Source organism: Papio anubis, chromosome 6 (genome assembly GCF_008728515.1).
Source record: "Papio anubis isolate 15944 chromosome 6, Panubis1.0, whole genome shotgun sequence".
In the NCBI taxonomy this organism is placed as follows: domain Eukaryota; kingdom Metazoa; phylum Chordata; class Mammalia; order Primates; family Cercopithecidae; genus Papio; species Papio anubis.
Window position 1 is genome coordinate 11,167,321 of NC_044981.1, and position 23,007 is coordinate 11,190,327.

At 44.0% G+C, this 23,007-nt stretch overlaps 1 protein-coding gene and 1 long non-coding RNA gene across 4 annotated transcripts in view; one reads left to right on the plus strand and one right to left on the minus strand.

The window, feature by feature from the left end:
• Nucleotides 1–23,007, plus strand: part of LOC116275240 — a 106,722-nt gene that overhangs the window by 34,667 nt on the left and 49,048 nt on the right. Inside the window, exon 2 of the long non-coding RNA XR_004184194.1 lies at nucleotides 10,381–10,433. This is a non-coding gene — a long non-coding RNA (uncharacterized LOC116275240). The remainder of the gene's footprint in view (nucleotides 1–10,380; nucleotides 10,434–23,007) is intronic.
• Nucleotides 478–23,007, minus strand: part of NEDD9 (neural precursor cell expressed, developmentally down-regulated 9) — a 203,930-nt gene continuing 181,400 nt past the window's right edge. For all 3 annotated transcript variants that reach the window (XM_003897059.5, XM_017957560.3, XM_003897058.5), the window contains 5 exons: nucleotides 10,442–10,543; nucleotides 9,210–9,311; nucleotides 6,814–8,055; nucleotides 5,055–5,144; nucleotides 478–2,830 (listed from right to left, as the gene is read on the minus strand). In XM_003897059.5, the coding sequence (XP_003897108.1) occupies nucleotides 2,321–2,830; nucleotides 5,055–5,144; nucleotides 6,814–8,055; nucleotides 9,210–9,311; nucleotides 10,442–10,543 (2,046 nt within the window). In that variant the 3' untranslated portion in view covers nucleotides 478–2,320. The remainder of the gene's footprint in view (nucleotides 2,831–5,054; nucleotides 5,145–6,813; nucleotides 8,056–9,209; nucleotides 9,312–10,441; nucleotides 10,544–23,007) is intronic.

The following is a 23,007-nucleotide window of genomic DNA, read 5'->3' on the forward strand; positions in this document are numbered from 1 at the left end:
TAGTCCCAGCGACTCGGGAGGCTGAGGCAGGAGAATGGCGTAAACCCGGGAGGCGGAGCTTGCAGTGAGCTGAGATCCGGCCACAGCACTCCAGCCTGGGCGACAGAGCGAGACTCCGTCTCAAAAAAAAAAAAAATTTTTTTCTTTGATTCTAAAAACCACATGACTGGTAACATCCATATTATGAAAACAAATCATCCTACACGTTACTGAATGTGTGGGTTTTTTGGGGGAACACAAGCCTTGTTCCAGATATTTGAATTAGATAGTGTTCACAGGTTCCAGAATTTTCTTTGAATGCAAATACACTTGGAAGTGACACATATGCAAAAAAAAAACCCCTCAATTTTCCTAAAAAAAATCCAGACCTATAGCATTGCCAAAATAATCGTAATTTAACTTTTTATATGAGGAGTACCAAAGTAAGCCAATATTTAATTCTGTGACAGAGGAGTATGAAAAAGAAAACCCAGTGGCTATGAAAACAGAGATCTAAAAATTTAATGATTTAAAAATAGCCTCTACATACAAGATGGCAAAGAGTAATACAGATTGAACATTTTGGTTTTAAAAATGTGAAATGTCTCTACTTAGCATAGATCAATCAAGTCAGCCATCTTCTAAGAAATACACATTATACAATGAAATCTACAAAGACGCACTTTAAACTTCAAGTGTTGTTGATTTTCAGCAACCCTCTTCCCACATAAACATTTCCTTGTCATGTAACTTATGACTTTTAGTCTTCTTTTGGCAGAGTAGGACTTTGAGAATTGTAATAGCAGTGGTTTTGAAAAGCACCTTCTATGATCATTTATTTCCACTGATTTTTTTTTAATGACTCTGAGATGCATACTTGTTTTTTAAATCCTTTTCTGTTCCAATGATTTGGTTGTTTAAAACAAGCAAGCTTAATTCAGTCAGGCATATATTGCAATTAAAAACATGTTTCCAAATAGGCTGGAATAAAAATGCTAAATAAGAATTGGACCAAAAGATCATAGATAATGTGCTTTTTCTCTTGGTAATATGTAAATACGTTTACCCATGGGGTAGAAGTATTTCGCTTGCCCCATGAAGAACGTGATGGCTTGTGGTGTTTGTGCTATGTCAATACTAACAGGTGTGAGGAGACAGACTATAGAATGGATACTGTGACTACCTGTGAGATAGTGGTAGGGGTTATACACATCGGCCACAGGAAATTGTAAAAATTAGATGGACGCTGTGTGGCTAGCCACTCTTGAGTGTCAGGTCTGCATTTGTGAGTTTTAAAGAAGGTGCAAGACAGCAATAAATTCCCTTAGAGAGCAGGATACATCCTGGTAGCTCTGTAGTTCCATGATCAAGGACCTGGCCAGTTTCCCTCAGGTAATGGGGGTAGTAGCACCAAAGTGAATATTAAGAGTCAGAAAGGCCTCTACATGTAACTGGCGGATCAAAGCATTCCCCTGTTTTGGTGAACAATCATAGTCTGATACGCCTTTGTGAATCCTTGCTGCAAATATGGTTTTTACAACTCTAAAAACATCTTTTGGAAAACCTCATGACTGAATCGCTCACAAATGCAGAAGATCGAACAGCCCCAGGGAGGCAATTGCCTTCCTTTTATTGTAGCTGTCTCTCAGTATTGAAACAATCCAATCCTAACTGTGGTCCTGGCCTCTAAACACACAGGTCTCTCCTCCCTCCAGCACCTGAACTGTCAGAGCTTGGATTCACATACATATTCTGAAATTTGCTCTGCAAAAGGGCCTTTGGGCACTTGGCCATCATGTGTTAAGATGATCAATTTTGAAAAGAGTTTTCAAAACAAGAATAAGTCGTGCTATGTCTCATGATTTGGAAGGTGAACATTTGCAAATATACTATACTTCTCAGATTTGGGAGTGCCAGGCTCAGAATCACAAGGACATGGAGAACAATATTATAACCGGCTGGTATGTTTTTAACAACAACAACAAAATGCAGCATTAGAAGGTGCTTACTAAGGTGCTTCTTAATTCATTTTTTTTTTTTAATGAAATGCATCAGACAAACATCTACAAACAAACATGAATACACAGGCATACAAAAGCACGTGGACAAGTCTGTACAGTTTATGTCTTAGATACTTCTATGTATACATAAGAACCACTCGGGGGAAAAAAAGATTTCCCTCTCCAGCTCCCTGAATTTCTGAAAGTTGTCTAACCCTTAAAATGTTAAAATATTCCATTTTCATATAAAATATCTACAAAAATAGATAATTTACAAAAACCAGATAGTATTTCCAGTTTTCCTTAGTAACCATTAACGCAGTCCCCTTCTTTTTTTCTTCTCAGAACGTTGCCATCTCCAGCAAAGAGCGCTTGAACAGCTGGGCATTTCTAGAAAGGTCTGTCACTTGGTGCACCATTTCCTGCAGGGCCGTGGTACTCGGGTAATGGAGGGCGGCCATCTTGGTCGCCATGACTATAGTCTTGAGCTGCTCGCAGAGCTGATTGCTGGAGTTCATGACTTTGTTGCGAATGTCCTGGGCAGTCACCTGCCGTGTCAGTGTGTCTCCAATGAACACCAGTTTGTGTGCACTAAGGATGACAAACTTGCTGTGTGCCACGAAGATTCGCGGGGGCTGGGCTGAGCTGACACAACTGAAGAGCGCGTCAATGGCGTTGAGAAGGGAAATGAAATGGGTCTCACATTGGTCATAGTAGAAGCACAGCAACTGTCGATCCTGCGCACTCACGCCGCCGTTTGTGGTGGGTAGGCTCTGAGAGGGCTTCCACTTCGAGATGTCATTCTCCACGGGCTTTGTAATCTCTTGTTCCAACAGCTGGAACTGGCTCAGCTGCAAGGAAGGCGAAAGTAGATCTCATTAGAGCAAGGGAATGTGTTGCAATGGAAATTAACCAGGGCTTGGAGTTAAAAGACAGGGATTTTAGTCCCTAATAACTGTTAGATGCATGTGAGCTTTGCAACCTGGGTCAAGCTGCCCTGCTTTCCTAAATTGTAAAATGTACACGTTGGGAAAGATGATCCCCAAGCTTAGACCTTTTATGATTGGACCACTGGTCTCTCGTAACCTCTGGCTAGAAGGCAGCATAGGGTTTAAACCGCAGCCCTGTTACCCATACCGTTATGGAGGTAAAATAGTTAACGTTTACAAAGTGCTTAGAATAGTTTGGTATGTAATAGGCTCTATGTAAATGTTTATTAATGTTGAGTGGTGGCAAGGGAAAACCATAGGTAGTGACCTCCTTGTCAAGTAAGTCCCTGACAGTTTGCTCCTTCTCGGAGAAAGCCTCGACTATCTCAGGATGCTCAGATGAAATGGCCATTCATGACCCCTTTCTGTTTATCCTACTCTTTCTGTCAAGATTGATAGACATGTTATGATACAGCGCTACAGGAAGATTAATGCATATAAATATATGAGCACTTAAGGAAAAAAAAATTTCTAAAGAAGTCTGAATGGGAATTGTGCATCATAATATTTAGTCCCCCAGAGCTGTTAAAACAAGGGGGTCTCACCCAGAGTCAGATGCATCAGGTGCTGGCTTTCTTCTTTCTTTCCTCATTGCTCCCAAGTGGTGTATTATTTAAATTGCAATATAATAATTTCTGGGGATTCCACTAAGACTCAGGAGAGACCTCTCTTCTGCAGGTAAGGACTATCTGTGACCTGAGCTTAGGACTCAGTTAATCTCCCACCTGGAGGTAGGGATGAGCTGGAGCAGTGATCACCTCACCCAGCTTCTCTGAGAAATGCATAGCCAGCTTTACTTTTCTAGAATCCATTTTCTTCTTAGGGATTGCTGTGGTTTCAACAAGTTCCCCAAAGCCCTGCAATCTTACCTTGCCAGATGCCAAGGCAAACAAACAGGTACAAGGTGATATTCCAAGATATTTAATCATAATGGATTATATTTTATATATCTTAGGCTTTATGCAAATATGTTCATCAATATATCATACCATTAGATGGGCAGGGGGTACTTTCCCATTTTATAGAGTAGTAACTGAAGCTTGGGGAGGTTACCTCACTTGACATAGTTGGTTGGCCAGAAATGATTAGAACTCAAATTTCCTAAATACAGCATGCCATTTAATGTCATTATATGCCATTTCACTTCATTTCATCTTGAAAGGCTTGTAAATAAATCCTCAATCCATCTCTCTTTATTTTTATGCCCTTGTCCTACCAACACTCATCATTATCTGCCCTACTCATACCCAACTTTTGAATGAACATGCCCTGCCCAAAGTCCTCAGTAGATGGGCCTGGATATATGTTGAAAACATTGAATTCTGCTCTCGTACCCTTAGATTGGACCAAGGCCAGCCAAAGCATAGGCTTGTGTTGTTGGTGAGAGAGAGGTAGAGACACACACGCACAGAGAGAGAGAGAGAGAGAGAGAGAAAGAGAGAAATGGCCCAATCAAAATGGCCCAATCAGACTCTTCCTTAGGAATCTGATGAACAAGAGAAGGGAGCTAACCATCAGAAGGGGAAACTGAGATGAGAAGCCATCTATAGAAGTTCTGAGTGGCCATTTATGGGTTCTGCAAAGTTACAGGGGAGCCAAATGAGTAGATAAGCAGAGAAAACCAGAAAATAGCGGAGAGTGAACAGATTTATAGGAAAAAAGCAAAGGAAGTACAAGAAGGAGAGAGAATGTACAGTTCTAGTTCTCACCAGACCTGGCTATATCTTCATTTTCTGTTACTGAATTCCCCTCCTATGACTTGACTGTAAACTTGCTTGCTTAGGCTAGCTTGAATGGGTCTTGTTTCTTGAGACCAAATGCCTTAACCCAAGTAGTCCTCATATGTTAGATACGCAGGTTTAGCCTTTAAAAAATTGCTGTTTAGATGTAACCCAGGTACACCCAGATGAACTAGCAAGGTCATAAACCTTCTCTTTGCTTTTAAACCCCAATCCGTGCTTTAGAGCTGATTCTTGCCAGTGAGCTGGAAGAATCGAAATCATAATCTCTTGAAGTTACAACTCTCCTTAGTACTAGGTGGGAAATCTTTCCAACACCAAGCAGCTTTTGCTCTGATTGAACTTACCTGATGATGTTCCAGCTGCATCTTGTTTTGTTTCATGATATTCTCTTTTTCCAATAGCTCTTTCTGTTGCCTCTCGAACTCCTCCTTACCCTGTTAATTTTCAACATAAAGAACATTATTATGTCATCACTGTGATTCACTTATGCTAACAATTTCATTGACAGATGAGTAAATACTCTTTATTTTCCACTGCCTTGGCAACATCTCAAATGCTCAGTGAGGCACTGTGAACCCTAGACAGGGGTGGCAGAAAAATAAAGCCCATTGCCATATAGGGTGCCAGCTTTCTGGGGCACCTTACAGTTTTCAGAGAGCTACTCATGATTCCCTTAAAATCTCCTATATAAATGTACTACTTCTCTGAGTTCTTTTCTCATAGATTATATGTGAACCCGTAAACCCCCAAATGCAGGTCTAAATGTGGTCCACCTCTCACTTCCAGTTCCCTCAAGTCATCTATAGATTTCTGCTCCAAGGCAGTATTTCCCACTGTGCAGAGTCAGACAACGAGTAAGGTGAATGTTCAATGCCTCCATCCTGTCTCTCCACTCCCTTCCTCAGCACCAGGTGAGGCTCAGTTCTCCTCGCCACACTTTCTCGCGCTCAAGGGAATTTGGCATAATAGTTACATAGTTCTCAGTATAATCTGTGACTCTCAGTCAAATTAAAAGAATGGCAGAATAAGATAGTAAGCCTAGTCCTAAATAATGGATCTTGGTAGATTTTTTTTTTGAGATGGAATCTCGCTGTGTCACCCAGACTGAAGTCTAGTGGCGCAATCTTAGCTCACTGCAACCACCGCCTCCCAGGTTCAAGCGATTCTTCTGCCTCAGCTTCCCAAGTAGCTGGGACTACAGGCATGCACCGCCACGCCTGGCTAATTTTTGTATTTTTAGTAGAGACGGAGTTTCACCATATTGGCCAGGCTGGTCTTGAACTCCTGACCTTGTGATCCACCTGCCTCAGCCTCCCAAAGTGCTGGGATTACAGGTGTGAACCACCGCCCCCGGGCCACTGTGCCTGGCCAGTAGAATGTTTTAATCCCTCAAAGTGGAAGGGAAAGCTGTTGGAATCCCAGGTCAGCTTGGAGCTTGGTGGAATTCCCAATTGTAAGAGGCCAACTGTGATTGTCCAATGTCCCATACACAGATTAAGCTCCTAGGACAACTAGCTAATGCCCAGTGGTCCTCTAGGAAAGTCTGAGATGGGGCTAAGTTTTAAAGCAATTATACACACACACACACACAGACACACACACACACAGAGTAGGGCTAGCAGGGGTATTAGAAATTCTTTAGTGCAAAGGTTTTCTATTTTTCTTAATGATGAAAACTTTTTTTTTCAAATAAACTATTATATGCAACTATACCTAAAACACAAATAGAAGTAGAGGTGGTAATATCATTAGAGGGCCTATTATCCTACTTGGTGAGTCTCCTCTTACCTGAGGTATCAATGGGATCTAATCCAGCCCCTTACACCATTCATTTTGCAAATGAGGAAATTAAGGCCCAAGGAGGTTGAATAAGTTGGTCACACAGTAAATGTCAGAGAAAGGGCTAGAGCTGAGTGAGTACTCAGGACTCTCAGTCCAGCGTTCTTCCTACTCTACAACACTCCCTCCAATTTGTGAACCATGTGGATTAACATTAATCGTGTGCTCTCCTTTGGTAGTCCAACCCGACATCCTTACAGGCATCTGTCTCAGGCTCCCTGCATGTGAGTGAGCGTAGGTGTTTTATGAGTTCGGCTGTTTTACCTGTAGGTGGACATAATCGTAGTCATCCATCCAGCTTCTCTCAGAACCATCACTGCTGCTACAGTCAGGGGCCTGCTCCTTGCTCAGGCCTGGGGGCAGTGCCTTGTTGTGGGCCTGGGCCTTGTGGTCACCAGGATGCAGCAGCTGCCCCTGGGAGCCACTGTGTGGGTACTCCGTTGAGTTCATGATGCTCTCCGGCCCGTTCTTCAGATGCAAGCTGCCAGGGCCGGGTCTGAAGAGGGCCTCTGCGTTGGTGTTGATGGTTGTGGTGAGCTGCTTGGCGTCATCGGGCACCGTCTTTGCCACCATCACAAACCGGTCCAGATCGTCACACTTGTTCTGGGGCTTGTTGATGGCCAAGATATTCAGGGACCAGCTGCACTCATTTAAGTCGTGGCTGGTTTGACTCAGAATCTGGTGGGAATCTTCGACTCGTTGCAGCTCCCGCTTCATCTTGTTGTGGAGGACGAGTTCTGGGAGGCAGGCAGCATTTGCAACAGCTCCCTTAACAAAGTGGAGGTACTCCTTCAGGAACAGCTCCACCTTGTCCACCGCCGTGCGTATCTCGTTGATGTGTCTTTCCATATATCCGTAACACCGCCAGTCGGTGGTGACCAGTGCCATTAGGCTGGAGACACCCATCTCCAGGGCCTGCTGAAGCCGCTGAAGTCTCTCGATAGCTGTGTCTGGATCCAGTAAGAGCCTTTTGTCCTGAGCTGGGGAGGCTGACAGTGAGGACTCCTTGGAGGAGGTGGACGACGTGGACATGTTACTCCGGGTGCTGCCTGTACTGGAGAAAGACAATCGGTTGATCCCATCCACCAAGTCCCGAGAGCCTTTAGCGTCCGGCGGGTTATGCAGAGGGACATCATAAACACCATCCCTTTCTTGGGGGTTTGCTTTCTCACTGGTTTCTGCTGGTGGCTCAAGAAACTGAACGCCTCGGGGGACATCATATGCGTCGTTGTGAGAGCCCACTGACTGTCCCAGTTGCGGGGGTGGGTGATTCGGGGACAGGCTCTGGTGCCGTCGAGCTACGGGTTCTGCAGCTCCTGGAATGTCACAGTTGTATTTTACATGAAGGTCCTTTCCTGCTGGCTTGGCGCTGGTTGGGGGAATATCATAAACCCCCTCAGGTCTGAGGTCTGCCCTTCCAACTTGTCTCATGGGAGGGGGGAAGTCATAGTCCTTTTCCCTAAGCCCTGCTTCATCCCGGCAAGCAGAGGGTGGAATGGCATATACCTGAAAAGCGAGTAGAAAGCAAAATGCTATTTATTGTGTTGGCTCGTGGGAGCATGCGGTCCCATGTGCTCAGTCCTATTTGCTGGTACTTTTTCGGTCGCCTTCCCCCGCCCCCCATGTTAGGCACTTCCAAGGTTCCCCACTATTCTGCTGCCACTTCCCTTGTCCTTTGACAAGTGTGTCCACCCACATGTTCTTGGTGTAGACTTGCATGTGCAACCCTGCTGGTTAAATTGCTCACCCCTGTGTTCCAGTCCTACATTTCTGACCACTTCCTGGGTATCCTTTCTCTGCTGATCTGTGCCAAGCAGCAGAGTAAGACCGGAGGTCTCCCCTGGTCTCTTCGGTTATTACACCAGCTATGTGATGCTGAATGAGCTGCATAGGTGTCTGAAACACAGTCCCCTTGTCTGTAAAGTAGGGATTACCGTGCTCTGTGCAGGCATACCCCAGAGGGTAACAGAGTGAGTCAAACGAGTTCACCCAAACATACAGACTGAGAAAACTGTCAAACCCTCTACAGGCCAGGCGTGGTGGCTCACGCCTGTAGTCCCAGCACTTTGGGAGGCCAAGGTAATAGGATCACTTAAGCCCATGTGTTCAAAAACAGCCTGGGCAGCATAGGGAGATGCTGTCTCCACAAAAAATAAAATTAACCAGGCATGGTGGCATGCACCTGAGGTCACAGCTACTTGGGACGCTGAGGTAAGAGGCAGCTACTTGGGAGACTGAGGTGGGAGGATTGCTTGAGCCTGGGAAGTCAAGGTTGCAATGAGCTGTGATTGCACCACTGCACTCCAGCCTGGGTGACAGAGCGACACCCTGTCTCAAACAAAACAAACCCTCTACAAATATATATTAGTACTTGCCAAACTAATTATCTTCCCTGCCAAAGGGTTCTCCTTATTGGCCTCCCAATGTTTTTTAGTTGCGGCTCCTCAATATGAAATCCCTAGAGCTATCTTTAATGAGCCTTTCCTTTTTTGCTTCCTTCCTTTACTCTCACCAAGACTATATTTTCCCCTTTTGGGTTTGCCTTTCTTGTTCTATTCCAATAAACTACTTACCCACCCTCCTCCCGACCCCATGCCCCTCGACACACAGACGCACACACACTCACACTTCTTTTTGCTGCTTTGTAGTCACTCACTTACCCCTTTTGTAGGCGGGATGTCATACACCCCTTGAGGTTTTATCTCTCCCACTGGAACTGAAAACACAGGGCCTTTCACTGATGAGGGAGGGATGTCGTATACCTGGAGAGAAACCCATGAGTTACCCAGAATGGAAATGTCTTATACTTGTCATTTTTTATGCTCCTAAGCGCTTAATTATGGATTTATTTACCAGATTGTGTACAAGCTTGATCTTTAGCAGTGCTCCATGTTATAACAAATTGATTACCCTTTTTTTTTCTTTATACATTTTGTGGTTTTTAACTTAGACTGAATATAAAAATGATTTTGGCCAGGCGCGGTGGCTCACACCTGTAATCCCAGCACTTTGGGAGGCTGCGGGGGGCAGATCACGAGGTCAAGAGATTGAGACCATCCTGGCCAACATGGTAAAACCCCATCTCTACTAAAAATACAAAAATTAGCTGGGTGTGGTGGCGCGCGCACCTATAGTCCCAGCTACTCGGGAGGCTGAGACAGGAGAATCGCTTGAACCCGGGAGGTGGAGGTTGCAGTGAGCCAAGATCGTGCCACTGTACTCCAGCCCGGTGACAGAACGAGATTCTGTCTCAAAACAAAACAAGAAAAAAAAAAAAGATGATCTTATGTGAAATATCTACACTGCCTGTACTTTAAAGTGTAGTTTAAATTTTCTACTTTCCGGCTGGGCGCGGTGGCTCACGCCTGTAATCCCAGCACTTTGGAAGGCTGAGGTGGGCAGAACACTTGCGGTCAGGAGTTCAAAACCAGCCTGGCCAACATGGTGAAACCCTGTCTCTACAAAAATACAAAAATTAGTCAGCTATGGTGGTGTGTGCACCTGTAGTCCCAGCTACTCGGGAGGCTGAGGCAGAGGCAGGAGAGTTGCTTGAGGCTGGGTGACAGAGGTTGCAGTGAGCTGAGATCGAGCCACTGCACTCCAGCCTGAGCAACAAAGTAAGATTTTGTCTTAAAAAAAAATTCTACTTTCTGAAGTAAAATTGTAGAACATAAGCTCTCTTGGGTGAAATACTAGGATTTCCTGATAAAGCAAATCCAGAAAACATAATTTAAATAGCATTGGCTAAAGTGGCTACTGGATAGACAACCTAAATAAAGCTTTATATGACGTGTATTAATACATAATTTGTGAACTCCATTTTCTCTACAGCCCTGAAGGAACGCTACCCTTAGAAGCTCTTCTCATCTTGTGACCTTGTTCTGGTACGCACCCCTTGAGTGGTATGGGAAGGAGGGATATCGTAGACGTCCTTTTGGTATCGGGATGGGTACTCGTATACGTAGCCATGGCCTGTCCTTACGGGGGTTATCACCTGTGGGAGAGAAGGCACAAAGATATAAATTTCCAAGCCTGAGTCATTGAATCTCCTTGCCTGCTAACCAAGTACTCATCCCTCAACTCTCCCTCATAAAAAGATAGAAAGAAACTGAAGAAAGGAGACACAACAGGAAGACAAGTAGACACCAGGTCAGTAAACTTTTTTTTTTTTTGAGATGGAATTTTGCTCTTGCTGCCCAGGCTAGAGTACAGTGGCACGATTTCAGCTCACTGCAACCTCTGCCTCCCTGGTTCAAGTGATTTTCCTGCTTCAGTCTCCGGAGTAGTTGAGATTACAGGTGCGCGCCAACACGCCCAGCTAATTTTTTTGTATTTTTAGTAGAGACGGGGTTTCACCATGTTGGTCAGGCTGGTCTCGAACTCCTGACCTCAGGTGATCTGCCCACCTCGGCCTCCCAAAGTGCAGGGATTATAGGCGTGAGCCACCGCGTCTGGCCCAGGTTAGTAAAACTTTAAATCCCTCTTGAATCCCAATGAGAAACATATCCCTAAAATATCTCTGTCACCCTTCCTTGTGATCATCTCAGAGTTCATCAGATAGAGTTGATGCACTGTAAGCATATTTCTAAAATATACTTTAAGGGATACTTGCGTGTAACTTATGAAAGTCCTACAGGAGCATTTTGCATGTAAAGTACTGCCTACTGAAATTTGCTTTAAGGTTCTGAAACGATTTGTAAAATGAATAATGCAAATGGAGTTCAGCCACTTAAAATTCCTCTCATGCCTTCCTCAGTATGCCTCTTCATTGGACATTATGATGATGATTATAACTGTAATTCCACAGCTCACCAGAGTACTTTTACAAAGCCAATGCTCCAACTGTGCTATCCTTAGAAACCTCTGGGAGCTTTCGATCTAACTTATCAAACAAACAAAATACTGAGCCAGGGAGGCACCGGGAACAGAGTTCAGATCGCCTGACCTCTGGTCTCTAATCATTTTCCCATTTCCACCAGGAAAGAAAACATCCCCAACAGTACCTACGTCAAGGGATGTCAGAAGTCAAATAGCGTTCATCACGATGCTGGCATCTGGAACCAGTGCCAGTAAAATGAATCTTACCTAACAGCCTCCTGTTTTTCATATCTACATATTTCATTGGTGTGCTAAGCACCAGCAAAAAATTATTTGAACTTAACTCATTTGGAAACATATGTAATCTTCCAAGGGCTTCTAAATGCGCAGGGTCTTGTTTCTGCCTAACCCCCACCCGTCAGGTCATTAACAGTGCCCATGTCAGCATTGCCCACGACATCTTTGAGGAGACCAGACATTGCAAATTAGGAAGAGTTGGTTGTTCCCTAAGAAACCATCAACTTGTTATCCTTTCTCTGAAGTGAAAACTCTGGCGTCAGGCTGCCTACAAAACTATGTGAAAAATGCTCCACGTCCGTCTTATGCTGAAATGGGTGGAACTCAGCCAAATGCACCAATGCCCTTCTCCCCAGGGGCTCTAAAAATGCCTGAGTTCAATTTGGCTTTAAATCCCTAGTGCTTACAACTGATTATTTCTTGCAGTGAAGGTAAAGGAGATTAGTATGCACTCAAAATTTCCATGAAGTCTCTCCACTGTCTTGGGTTTAAAAAAGGAACCTATTGCTTTGAGGTCTGTTGGCATGGACCTCATGGAGCATACAGAACCACTTTATAGAGTGGCCACTGTATTGTGCATAGCAAACTTTCCTTTTTAAAGCAGGATGCCCTTTGCTAAAGAAAAACACACTGTGTTCCTAATGCCCTTATATGATTTTTTTTTTATACTCACTATTGTCCAGGAGAGAAATGAAGATCTCCCCTTAGTCTATTTCACCAGCCCCTCTACTTAGAGGACTGTTTTGGCTTTATCATAGCACCTGCTCATAGTGCAGCTTTTGTTCAGCTTAAAAGTTTCCAAGAGTGGATTTTATCCAACGTTGCCAACTTAGCAATAATGCTAATGGAAAACCAAGGCTGGTTATGCTGAAGTCCAACTTAACTGTTCCTCTTTCGTTTAAAAAACAGAAGGGGGCATGTCGGGTGCAGTGGCTCATGCCTGTAATCCCAGCACTTTGGGAGGCTGAGGCAGGAGAATCACTTGAATCCAAGAGGCGGAGGTTGCAGTGAGCTGAGATCGTGCCACTGCACTCCAGATCTGTGCAAAAAGAGTGAAACTCCATCTCAATAAACAAACAAACAAACAGGCCAGGTATGCTGGCTCACACCTGTAATCCCAGCACTTTGGGAGGCCAAGGCGCATGGATCACAAGGTCAGGAGATTGAGACCATCCTGGCTAACATGGTGAAACCCCGTCTCTACTAAAAATACACAACATGACCCGGGCGTGGTGGCGGGCGCCGGTAGGGGAGGCTGAGGCAGGAGAATGGCATGAACCTGGGAGGTGGAGCTTGCAGTAAGCCAAGATTGCGCCACCGCACTCCAGCCTGGGCAACAGAGAGAGACTGTCTCAAAACAAAACAAAACAAACAAACAAACAAAAAACCCAGAAGGGGGCTGGGAGCTAGAGTGGGTGGCATTGGTGTCTGAAAATAGCACTACGTGACATATAAACACATAGCACGACCTCAGAAAAGGAAGGCAGGGTCACCACCAAAGTGTTTCCTTGCCTTTGTGGATTTTCCCTGGCAGAGAGCGCTAATGCTTCCCGGTATTTAACATTTCACTTCCTGACAAATGTCACAGAACCCCAACTTGCTCTCTCTTTCTCATTTAGAGGATGCCTGTGGTCATCTGGTTTTTTAAAACTCTGCATTCCAAACCAGTCATTTTCCTTGTTTATGCATTCAAAGAAACAGATGGTGAAAACCACAGGGGGAAAAAGCCAACTAGATACAGCAGCCCCTGCCCTCCTCCAGCCTTCCTAACATTACCATCTAATTCACGTTGGTCCACAAATGGCGTTTAAATGGGACCAGCATTTTGCATCTGGTCAGACAAGTCTAGTGCAGCAATCCGCATTGTGACGTATGGAAGATCAGGGAGCTGGAAGTATTTTACTTTTGGACATTCTCTGCCTCGACCTGTTGCTTGGGTCACTTTCATGCCAATTGTGTGTTCTCTCCTCAGAGGAAAAGTGCTGACTGAGCTGTACCTTACAAAGTCTCCAGTTTTGTGGTTCATTAAGGCTTTTTCTTGCTGCTTGACATAAGTACACAAAAACCTTCCTACGATCTCTCCTCGTTCCACCTCCCAGAACTGCCGAACTTCCGTCTAAGAGGCACGCCAAGGTCTGGTTTAGGGGACCTCAAGTTTGCAAGAATTCTCCTAGGCATTTGTTCGGTGAGGCATTAAAGGAACTGCTACACAAAGGACATTTTTAAACTAATTTTCTCAATGAAATCAAGTCAGGTTTTCATTTCCTTTCCCCCTCTGTTTGCTTTTTTTTTTTTTTTCTCTACATTCCTTTCATTCTATGTATTTATTTATAGTTACAAAGGCTTAGCCTTTGGAATTACCAAACTGACCTCTTAATTCATTAGTGTTGCCGGGAAGGGGTCTAAATTGTGAGGTCTCCCGGGGCTCTATGACCCAAAGCTACTGCAACTATTTTAGTGATTACCCGGCACAGGATTTGCACTTTCCATATGTGGATTTTCTGTCACTAGGAGGAATTCAACCTTTCTCAGATATTAGTATGCCATTCTCAGTAACTAATGGGAGGGTCCAAGACAGAGACTTTGAGAAGAGCTATGAAGTCAAGAAGGGCAGATTGCAGACATTTAGAAAAGGAAGAATCCATTTAATACATCTCCAAGTCTGGATCCCGGCAGGGTAGGATCAAAAGCCCAAAGACTGGCGTTATGTTAGTTTTCTAATTAATCTGCTTACATAAAAACAAGAAAACAAACTCGGATTGCCCCGCCCCACACTTTGATGGTGTTTGATCCACACCGTTTTGAGTCTCAGATCCTGGCGGCATGAGTTTCTGGAGATGCTTTTGACACTTTCATGCCTCATAATTTTGAAAGCCATGCGTGCTGAAATTTTAAAGAAGAGGGTCTGTGTTTGGGTAGCAGAGAGAGATAGGGAGGTCTGAGAACCAACATGATGACAGTCGGCAAGCTGGATGAGAGGCCCTTAGGGTTCTTTCTGATGTTTCTGCATCTGTGTTCCCTGAGCTGGTACCTATAGCAGAGCAAGGGTCCTATAGTCAGATGCTCGAGGACCGAGCAAATAGGGTGTAGGGAAGAAACAAGCCAGGCTTGGGTGCTGGGGAGACAGAACCCCCTGCTACTGAAAGGAGGAAGACAGTTGTGCCTTGTGTTGCCAGATCTTTCATGTTTTCAGGAGAATCCAGAAATTTGGAATTTTATGTGAAACCTGGTTTTCAAAATTGGCTTAAATTTTAAAAACAGTGTCTTGGCCAAACTAAACATGTCTTTGGCCTCTGGGCTGCCAGTCTTTGCCTTCATCTGTGTATTTTTGCCCTCCTTCCTCTTGGAAATCCTCTGAAGGCAGGGTCCCCATGCTCTGCACCAACTCCCTTCCTCGGCGAGAACTGAGCTGTCCATTTCCACAGATGCCCTGCACGCCCACACCTCCGTGTCTTCATCCATGCCGTGTCCTTGTCTGAGACGCTCTTCTTTCTTTCCTCATATTCAAACTTGAATTGATTTTCAAGGCCTGGCTGAATGTCTTTCCCCCTATCAAGCCCTTCTCAAACAGATAATATGTCTCTGTCCTTGGAACTCCCTGAGCCAGTGATCCACACATCTCTAATGGCACTTAATCACTTGTGGTTTGACGGTCTCGATGCATCTCATCTCTTCTTCCAGCATTTTAAAGTCAAAGATCATTCCTTCTTCATTTAAATATAAACCACAGGGCCTAGTACAGTGTCCAGCACAGTAGATCTTGCATAACTCTATTGAGTGATACATTAATCAACCAAAGGAAAACTGAAGGCTATTAAGCAAGATGGCGTGAGGTCTGCCAATATAGAATAAGCTTGGTTTCCAGGTAAGCCAGCTCTGGGTTAAGTAGAACCCATGGGATATGGGACAGAACGGCGCCCTATCAGCCATGCATGGTAGTATTGGGCAAGAGAGGGAGCCAAGAAGGCAAGGGAATGTTAGGTGAAGTTGAGAAATCAGAAACTGTAGAAGAATGCACCTCAGATTGGGTGAAGCCACTATTGGAGGGCAAGGAGGGCTGCTGGATGGTTTCCTTTTCCCCAGTTGAGCTCGTATGTGACATGAACACCTGGGTTCTTCTTAACCACAAGCCAGAAACATGTGGGGGAGTGTTTTGGAAAAGAAAAACCAAAACAAACCCTGCTTTTTACCTTGACATCAGAAGGAACATACGCTTGCTTTAGTTCTGGGGATGTGTGATAGGCTCGTTCATGAGAAGCTGTGTGCCGGAGGCCATGGCCTCACTGGGTCTTTTTCTGTTGCTTATTGGAAGAATTAGGTCTGAAGAGGGAAGTGATTGACAAACAGAAGCTGGACTCAGGCAGAGCTGGATCTAAATCCCGGTTCTACTACTCGCAAGCTATGAGAACCAAGGTTCCATTCTAAGCCTATTTTCTCATAAGTAAAATAGAAATTATACTTCCCTCACAGGCTATATGAGTATTAAATGAGATCAAGTACATAAAGTACCTGGCATAAAGCCATAATAAGCCTTAGCTGTTGTTATTGTAATTGTCACCTAGGCTATATAGATTTTACCTTTCGACTTTGACTTCCAGGAATCATGAACTAGGTACTTGAATTAACCATCTTGCTGAAGACAATTTAGAAAAATGAAGAAAAGCTAGAAAAGATCTCCTTAATAGTGTCAAGAGTTAAAGGATAATAACTAGGTCAAACTTTGGGAGAAGAATTAATAGAGGTTAGATTGCTTTTCCTTGGGGGCATGTGCTATTTTTTGCTGATCTGAAACAGGTGCCCGGGAGACTGTGTTGGGTTTTCTACAGCTGCTTTGGGTAAGGGGGAACATTGAACTATAGGGCTCACCAAAGTAGGGACCCCAAACCACCCCCGACTTTGGGTTGGAACCCTAAGGACCGTATCCAAAATAAGGATTAAGTGGAAGTAAACCCACCCTTGCACAGGCTGAAGACATCAGGGTTGCCAGAACATCTCAAAGCATGGAATCAGATGGATGCTGGCCTATGAGGCTGGCAGAAGGAAAGAAAATTCTCTCTGGAGGCAGAAAACATCTTTATAGGCTTCACATTATTTCTACAAATGTATTAAAAATGCGATGTCCCACATACAATCAAAGATGAACAGGAATTCAGGGGACAAGACAAGAGGAACAAGACAAGCAACAGTCCATTCTTGCTTTCTAATGCGATAAGAATGTTATGTATGTCTTAGTAATCACAGATCTCAAGGCTGTTTCCTTTCAAAATGTTTTATGATCAAATCATGGGAGAAAACATTAATCATATTTTAATCATTCCTAAATTTAAGTCAGATAGAAAGAAATTAATCTTTAGGAATGTATAGTGCTCAAAGTGAGATCTAAGAGGCCGTGAGAATTTCAAACCGAAGCAGCAAATGGTAAGAGACAGTGGTCCTTGATGATCATCTGTAGAGTTCTTTGGGTTGCTGTTTTCTGCTGTTCATATCAGTATTGGCATTATGGTTATCGCCAGAGCCGCTCAAGATACACCAATGGGAAACCCTAGGAGAAAATGTGTTTTTCCAAGTCTCGGAGATAAAGATATTTATGCAAGAGAAAGATGGCAAGGCTCCAAACTCAGGACACTTTATTAAAATGCTCGTCAGATGAGATCTTTTCAGGGGAGGTTCACAAGCTGGGTTTGTTTAGAGGATCTCGCCAAGAAGTAGGACACTTGCCCATCTCTCTGGAATGCCTCGAAACAAAGCATTTTCTATCAAGACAACTTCTGCTCACATTGTGTCACTTGTTCAAGGTCTCAGCAATTCTCCTTGGGGGCACTTCTTTCCTTGGGCATCCACTTCACCTCCTTAATACAGAGCTGGCTAGGTGCCTAGGATGGGGGCAGAGCAGTGGCAGCAAAGGCTATGTGGTCAGGAGAACTTCAACTTCTCAGCTGTGTGCTGCTAGCTCAATGGAGCACTAAGGGAAGTGGGAAGGGAGCAGACGGCTGTCACTCACAAAGGCCAATCCTTCTCCCCACAGCAATCCTCATATCTACCATGTTTTGCTATGTTTCCTTCTGAGGCCAGCCCTGTGGGTCACCCACCTACTTATCATGACTTCTCATCGCTCCCCTCCCAACACTGCCTTGTTTTAACTATTTCCCTCCTTACATGTGCTTCCAGCAACCCTAAGTAAGAACAAAGCAGTAAAAAAAATGAAGCAGAAAAATCCTACTCTTTGAAAGGAAGAATTGGGTGGAGTGGATGAGAGACAGAGAGATGGGATGGAGAGGAGACTGGGTAACTTCTCTAGTTGGTCATGCTCTAGTGACTTATTATCATTTATACTTCTACATTATGTATCTATCTGTGTCTATCTTTGTATGCATCAAAAATTTAAATATTATAAAAATATATACATTTTGTCATTTTCACAAGATTTTAAAAAACATAAGAAATAGTACTTGAAAGATTTTCTTCTAAGAGAATGATGGGACACAGACCTGTTCTAGAGTCTATGTCCCGTGATTCTCTAAGTCTCTACAATGCAAAGCAACATTACAAATAGCCTGAATTGTGCAATTGTTTGCCTCCAATATAGATAATGCCTTGATTATTGGCCAGTGGAGTTTACCCATGAATTTAGTAGAGCAGTAATGTATGGAATCAGCTTCTTGTGTCCTTCCCTAAGGCCTAGTCAGGAGCTAGGTAACCCAGGAGGTGCTCAGGAAATAACAATGGGTAATTGGTGAGAAGTTAAAAAGTGTCCATGTGCCATAATGATTACGGATTTATAACCTCACCATTCATAGTACCTACGATTCTCTGAATTTAAAAGTATGTTTTACTGATTAACAGCCATGTATTTGCACTTTTCTTGGCATATGTGCGAAGTAAAATTTGACTGCTTCCTGTCTATCTCTAATTCCTCCCCAGCCCCTGATTTATTTATATTATCTCTCTTTGTGTTTCATGAATTAACAAGAGTGTTTAGCTTTCCAAAACTGCCTGTTGGAAAGGACTTCTTTCACTTAAATGCCCTTGAAAAGCATTAACAGAGCTACCACAGTATTTATTAGACTTTATAATAACCTCTTTGTCTTAAATGAACTATTTGATCCCTTCCCTTTAAAGAAAACCCGAGGAAAAGAAACATTACCATTATCACTGCCTGCCCATAAGAACTGGGATCCAGTTTTCAGAAACTAAAGCTACAGAGGTTTGCCTGTTTAAAATCCAAGAGTACTAGTTGCTTTTCTATGACCAGAGGAAAAGCCACATGTTGCCTACTCTGGATTTATTAATTCTCTGTAAATTTGTTCTGCCCAGCTTGGGTGTAGCAGTGAGCTCATTTATTTACTTGCATAGCAACAATATAATGAAAACTGAGTCTGGCCTTAAAAATACACCCTCGTAAGCCGTGTCCATGGTTAACCCTTCCAAATGCTTCCCTTGTGCTCATGAAGTTTTTTTCCCATGTATTTTGGGGAGGTGATTTACTTTCTTTCAAAGTCGTTCTGATGCCTGATTTTATGCCAGAACCAAACCTTTTGCTAGCCACATCTAAATCACAGCCAGCTTCTTTCCCCAGCAAGGAAAAAGTCACAACTGGAAGCTCAGAAGTGGAGCAGTGGCGCTCTTGGGTCACTTTCATTTGACACAGCATTGGGCAGCAAACCCGCTCAATGGAAACAGTGCCCCGATTGTTAAGCCCCTAGCATGTCTCCCCTGCTGCTTTCAGGAAGCTCTTTGTGTAGCAAGTGCTAAAGCAATATTTAGTTATAGAGTGACCAAGCACCAGTGAGCAGCTAGGAGCATTTAACATGAAAGAACACGACGGGAAATGACGTCTGGGTTTCACAAGTGGTTGAGGTCTTTCTCAGAACAATGCCAAATACAAGCCTGTGACAAGCTGGATACAGCAAAGCCATTTTTTTTTTTTTCTGTCTCATGGACTGAAACATTCTTTGAATGAAAACTATAAAAAAGCACAGATATTTTGGCTCTTCTGATGTCCAAATAAATTCAACAGGACACTGAGCGCTACATCTACACTGGGAAATGGATTTTAGAGAGATGCCCACAGACTGCCCTAAGGGGAATGGGACTACGGAGAGGAGGTGAGAGATGAGAATTTTGGGATCCAAATGCCGATTGGTATCATTTCCTCCTAAATAGGAGAACTCTCATGGTTTCGCTGGAAGAAGAGAGGCAGTAGCTGATGAGGCCAACCACTCACGAGGCAGAACTCGGTGCCTGCTCTGAAGGTGGTTGTTGTGTCCAGAGACACCAGGCCTAAAATGTCTTCTGCAAAATCCAATAGGATTAAATAGGGGAAAATGGGCAGAAAACAATGAGTTCCAGGATGAAGTGCTTTCTTAGCTCTTGGTAACAAAACAGGGATGAGGGTGCTCCTTAGTGGGGAACTCTGGAAGTTTTTTTGGGTACAAGACCTGGGTCTGTCAAAGACTGATTCTCACTGGCTCAGCACACTCCAGCCCCTGCCTCCTTGTGTCCCTGCCTGCTCCTGCTGTCTTTTGACACAGCTCTGTCTTCCAAAGTGCACTGTGGTTCTGGATGGGATGGTGGGCTGGATCCTAAAGGAAGAGTGGGAAAAATCCGCAAAAACTTAAGGGTCAAGTTGAAATTTATAATCAGTGCTTGAGTATCTTTTCTTTAAAAAAAAAAAAAGACTCTTGATGTCAGGCCATTTTTATTAAACTGTTAAAGTGATTCTGAGAAAGAATCAGATAAGGATATCTGCATCATAAAATTTTAGCAAAGATCATTAGAGATAATCGAGCGTCACTTGCCATTTCACAGTTGAGGGAACTCAAGTGGAGTTAGTTACTCAGGCTATTAATGATAGGAAAGTGAAGGAGACCGTTGGTTAGGTGGGCCAGCAGTGCAGCGGTATACCTTTCTCAATGCCCTGCGGCCTACACTAGCAATACATGTTAGACATTTTCCAGAAATCTACTACTTTCCTAATTTCACAAGTAAATTCTCTTTAAAAAAGTTACTTCCTTATATGACAGCCACAACTTGAAAACTGGGTAACTTGTGTTTTGGGAGGTGCCCCCACCTGGTTAAATGAAGTTACCCATTTGGAGGAATTTGAAGTCATTTGGAAAGACAGTCTTAGGCCAGGCGTGGTGGCTCACGCCTATAATCCCAGCACTTTGGGAGGCCGATGTGGGTAGATCACGAGGTCAGGAGTTCGAGACCAGCCTGGCCAACGTGGTGAAACTTCATCTCTAATAAAAATACAAAAATTAGCCAGGCATGGTGGTGCACATCCATAGTCCCAGCTACTCGGGAGGCTAAGGCAAGAGAATCACTTGAACCCAGGAGGTGGAGGTTGTGGTGAGCCGAGATTGCGCCACTGCACTCCAGCCTGGGCAACAGAGTGAGGCTCTGTCTCAAAAAGAAATAAAAAGAAAAAAAAAAAAGAAAAGACAAGACAGTCTTTCCATGTGGCAGAGAAAGCCAACATAGCAACGTTCTCAGTGGTACTGGAGTCTAGACATCACCCTAGTGACCTGCTCGGGACTCCTGGATCAGCCCACTCTGAAGCTGCCCACTACAGCTGGGTGGGAGGAACTTCCATGCTTCTTAATTCAGATTCCCTCAGCATTGAGGCTACTCCCTGGACCTGAGGTGGGAGCCCTGGGCAGCAACTTTAATTCATCCTGCCAACAGGGTATGATTTAGCACCCAAATTGCTAATGAGGTGTCCAAATACGCCTTCTTCTTTAAGGGCCTGGCAACATCATCCTTCAGCCGGGATGTAAAAATCATTAGCATTGGAGTCAGACAGACGTGGGCTCAAATATCAATCCTCTCACTGGAGGCAGCAAGTTAACTTCAGCAAGTGAATTTCCTTCTCAGACCTCAGTTCCCTCCTCTGAACAGTGAACGCTGTGAGGTGCACCTCACGAGGCTGTGGAGAGGATCAGGTGGGAGTACCTCTCTAGGATCCCTGATATGGAGCCAAGGCTCGAGCTGCCTTGGGGTCACCCCCACTCTGGTTCTAAAACTATCTTGCAAAATGAGATGGAAGCATGGGTAATGACACCAGTGAAGGCTGCACATTCAATTGGTGGTGACTTTGAAAACAAAAACTCATCCAATAAATAACTGGTTTAAGTGTGCCATGCTTTAAGAAAACCAAGTCTTACAAAAATTAATCAAATAAATCAGAGGTGATTGTGGCATTGCTAAAGGCTTCTTTGCTTCAAAAAACTGATATACTATGGAATCCCTTTAAAGAGGGGACTCCTTGGTACTCTTCAAATGTTACTGGAGTTACATCCTACTTTTTTTTTTTTTTTTGAGAAGGAGTTTTACTCTTGCTGCCCAGGCTGGAGTGCAATGGCGTGATCTCAGCTCACTGCAACCTCTGCCTCCCAGGTACAAGAGATTCTCCTGTCTCAGCTTCCCAAGTAACTTGGATTAACAGGCATGCACCACCATGCCTGGCTAATTTTTTTGTATTTAGTGGAGACGGGGTTTCATGATATTGGTCAGGCTGGTTGCGAACTCCTGACCTCGGGTGATCCACCCACCTCGGCCTTCCAAAGTGCTGGAATTACAGGCATGCGCCACCGCGCCCGGCCTACATCCGACTTTTGAGGAACACACATTGTCCTATGTGAGTGGCACTGACACACTTTAAACAGGAGCAGCACGTCTCTCTAGAAGTTATCTTGACAAGGTTTAAGGCACAGTTAGAATGAAGTGCTTTTGATTGCTGACCGTTTCTAGTTCTGCATTTTGCATGATGTATTCAAGCAAGTCTTTTTTTAAAGATTTGTACAACCAGGCCTGGCGCGGTGGCTCATGTCTGTAATCCCAGCACTTTGGGAGGCCGACGTGGGCAGATCACCTGAGGTCAGGAGTTCAAGACCAGCCTGACCAATATGATGAAACCCCATCTCTACTAAAAATACAAAAATTAGCTGGCATGGTGGTGGGCACCTGTAATCCCAGCTACTCAGGAGGCTGAGACAGGAGAATCACTTGAACCTGGGAGGCAGAAGTTGCAGTGAGCCGAGATTGCACCATTGCACTCCAGCCTGGACAACAAGAGTGAAACTTTGTCTCAAAAAAAGATGTGTTCAACCAATATTGTTTGTTTTATCATGAAATTAAATAAATAAATTTATTCTGTTCTCTCTCTCTCTCACAAATACAGTGTTCTCCTACTTAGCCAGACGTCATATTAAAGCAGTCTCTTACCTCTTCACTCTGATAAGCACAGTCACTTAGCATGAAATCATTGAAAAAGGAGGGTTAACCTCTGTTTGCTTTGGTGTGGGTTTATAAGAAGTTACTAATGCACTCTTAGAAATATGC